The 3234-nt window shown below is 38.2% G+C and overlaps 1 protein-coding gene across 4 annotated transcripts in view; it reads left to right on the top strand.

Annotated features, from left to right (window-relative positions):
* Positions 1 to 3234, top strand: part of LOC107689227 (vezatin-like) — a 32465-nt gene that overhangs the window by 11678 nt on the left and 17553 nt on the right. For all 4 annotated transcript variants that reach the window (XM_016487157.1, XM_016487158.1, XM_016487155.1 and 1 more), the window contains 2 exons: positions 404 to 588; positions 1598 to 1879. In XM_016487157.1, the coding sequence (XP_016342643.1) occupies positions 404 to 588; positions 1598 to 1879 (467 nt within the window). The remainder of the gene's footprint in view (positions 1 to 403; positions 589 to 1597; positions 1880 to 3234) is intronic.

The following is a 3234-nucleotide window of genomic DNA, read 5'->3' on the forward strand; positions in this document are numbered from 1 at the left end:
TTTTTTTATTATAAATAAAACTTAAAATTGTATTGTTTTTTTTTTTATATAAGTGATTTTAAATTTAAATGCCAAATAAAGAGATTTTCAAAACAAATTTCTCAGTTAAAGCTGATTTCTGTATAAACTGAGTTTTGTTAAAAATAATTTATTTTTTGGTTTTACTTGCCTTTTTTCACATAACATAATAACTTATCCCATCTCCATAGAGTTTGCTTAATCTAACTGATACTAATCACTTTATTTCAAAATTAATTTGATAAAACTAAGATCCAGAGACCAAGATCTTGTCGTGCATTACAGTATAGAAACCCATTATTGCTGCAAGGCAGTGGAATGATCCGATAATTAGATTGATTTGCTGCCGCAGAAAGATTGTATTCAACTGTTTGTTTTCCCGCAGGACGCTGCCTTCCGCCAGTATTCCCTGCGCTGTCTGTTATCTCAGGATGTGCTGTTGCAGGAAGATGTTGAGCTGATCGAGCTCTTGGATCCGAGCGTGCTCTCTCTGGGCTCCACTGATACCGTCTGCCCCAGTGCCAGCACTTCTGTGCCAGCGCCACGCTACCTCTCGCCACCCTCTATACGGTACACACCTACGTCAATACCAACAAAAACACCTTTAAGGGATAGTTCACCCAAAAACGAAAATTCTGTCATTAATTACTCACCCTTGTGTCGTTCCAAACCCGCAAGACCTTCGTTCATCTTCGGAACACAAATTAAGATATTTTTGATGAAATCCGAGAGCTTTCTGATTCTCCATAGACAGAAACACAACTGAAATGTTCCCAGGTCTAGAAACGTAGGAAGGAGGACATCGTTACATACTGGTAAAAAATATATAGCCTGAATGCACTGTAAGTCGCTTTGGATAAACGCGTCTGCTAAATGCATACATTTAATAAATTTAAATGTAATTTAATTTAATCGTTAAAATAGTCCATGTGACATCAGGGGTTCAATCATAATTTTACGAAGCTACGAGAATGCTTTTTGTGCGCAAAGAAAACAAAAAGAACGACTTTATTCAACAATTCTTCTCCTCCTTATCCTGTCTGCAGCGGCGTGAGAGTATCACGACGCATACGCTTGCTTCCGCATCATGTAAATGTTAACGTTTACGTGTGCGCGTTAACGTAAGCAGCAGCGCCATGCGCATGTTGTTTACATGAAGCAGAAGCAAGCGCATGCGTTGTGATACTCTCTCCACAATGGCGGCGCACCGCTGCAGACGTGATTTGGAGGAGAAGACTTGTTGAATAAAGTTGTTATTTTTGTTTTCTTTGCACACAAAAAGTATTCTCGTAGCTTCGTAAAATTGCGGTTGAGCCACTGATGTCACATGGACTATTATATATCCTTACTACGTTTCTGGACCTGGGATAATTTCAGTTGTGTTGCTGTCTATGCTGGGTCAGAGAGCTCTCAGATTTCATCAAAAATATCTTAATTTGTGTTCTGAAGATGAACGAAGGTCTTATGGGTTTGGAACGACATGAGGGTGAGTAATTAATGACAGAATGTTCATTTTGGGGTGAACTAACCCTTTAACACTATGAGCTTGATATGTTACTGATGTGTTTCTGTGTTACAGGGATGTGTCAGTTTTGGTCGGGCTGCTAGCTGTCTTGCTCGGCGTGTGTTTTTCGTACCCTGACCACGAGCAGGCTCTGTGGCTGTGCGTTGTCCTAGTGTGTGTTACGTGTGCGTGTCGTGGTCTGTCTCTGTGGCGTAAGGCCGTTCTACAGCGGCGCGTTCAGGCTCTGGCCGTCCAGCTGGAGGGTTTGGTGAACAACAGCCGAGCGCTAACCAGTCTCTCTCGCAAGTCACTGCGACTCATACAGGAGACAGAAGTCATCTCACGAGGTTTCACCCTGTAAGTGTCATCACACACACACACACACGTGTTGGTATTGGTGGTTTACGGGGACTCTCCATAGGCGTAATGGTTTTTATACTGTACAAACTGTATTTTCTATCGCCCTACACTTAAACTTTGTGCATTTTTAGATTTTCAAAAAACACCATTTAGTTTGTTTTTTTAAGCCTTTTAAATGACAGGGACATAGGTAGTGTCCTCATAAACCACCTTCACCTTGTAATACCTCTGTCATACCCATGTCATTATACAAATTTGTGTCCTTATGAACCACATAAACACACACACACACAGACCCCAACCACTTTAGTTAGTCGCATCTTATCAGAGGTGGACAGTAATGAAGTACATTAACTTGAGTATTGTTTTTTCTGAAAACGTATGACTTTAACTTCACTACATTTTAAAGACAACTGTAATACTTTTCACTCCACTACATTTCTATCAAGGTCCTCGAAGTAGAAAGTCGTTTCTATTAATTTCTCTTGTAGGGCTACATGAAGTGATTTCCCCGCATTTTTTGAACACTGGCCAGTTGCAAATGTGATATTGGTAACACTTTATTTGAAGGTGTCCTTGTTACACATGTTACATGTACTTACTATTATAATAACAATAAATGATGCATAATTTAAGTAACCCTAACCCAAACCCTAATCCTAACCATATAGTAAGTACAAGTAGTTAATTAATATTACTCGGTACTTAAATGTATAATTACACTGTAACAAGGAACTGTAACAAGGACACCTTAAAACAAAGTGTAACCGTGATATTTATTTACAACAATTCAATAAGAAGTTAATATTGTGATATATATTAGACACAATATTGTCTAATTTTGCAAAATTGTGTAAACGGAAATATTACCTATAAAGCCACAAAATAACTTTTGTTGCGTCTTCTAACAAAACCGAGTAGGTGTTTGACTTGAAGCAGCGCTGCACAGACCGTTCTGTGTATGACATTAAAGTACCGCGAGAGCGATTAGAGGGCATTTTTGAAATGTTTGTTTTAATGTCAAATAAATCTGTTGCTGTTTTGCTTTTTTGATAAGCAGTGTTGCTGTTGTAAAGTTATACAGCTACAGTTGTGTTGCTGGGTTTTAAAGCAGGTTTGATTTGTTTTTTCTTATTAGTCTGTATTTACAGCAGTTTCACTGTCTACTCGGTTTAAATGTGGATGAATGGCTAAAAAAATATATAGCCTGAATGCACTGTAAGTCGCTTTGGATAAACGCGTCTGCTAAATGCATAAATTTAATAAATTTAAATGTAATTTAATTTAATCGTTAAAATAGTCCATGTGACATCAGGGGTTCAATCATAATTTTACGAAGCTACGAGAATGCT

This window comes from Sinocyclocheilus anshuiensis, unplaced genomic scaffold (genome assembly GCF_001515605.1).
Source record: "Sinocyclocheilus anshuiensis isolate Anshui unplaced genomic scaffold, SAMN03320099.WGS_v1.1 scaffold882, whole genome shotgun sequence".
Lineage (NCBI taxonomy): Eukaryota > Metazoa > Chordata > Actinopteri > Cypriniformes > Cyprinidae > Sinocyclocheilus > Sinocyclocheilus anshuiensis.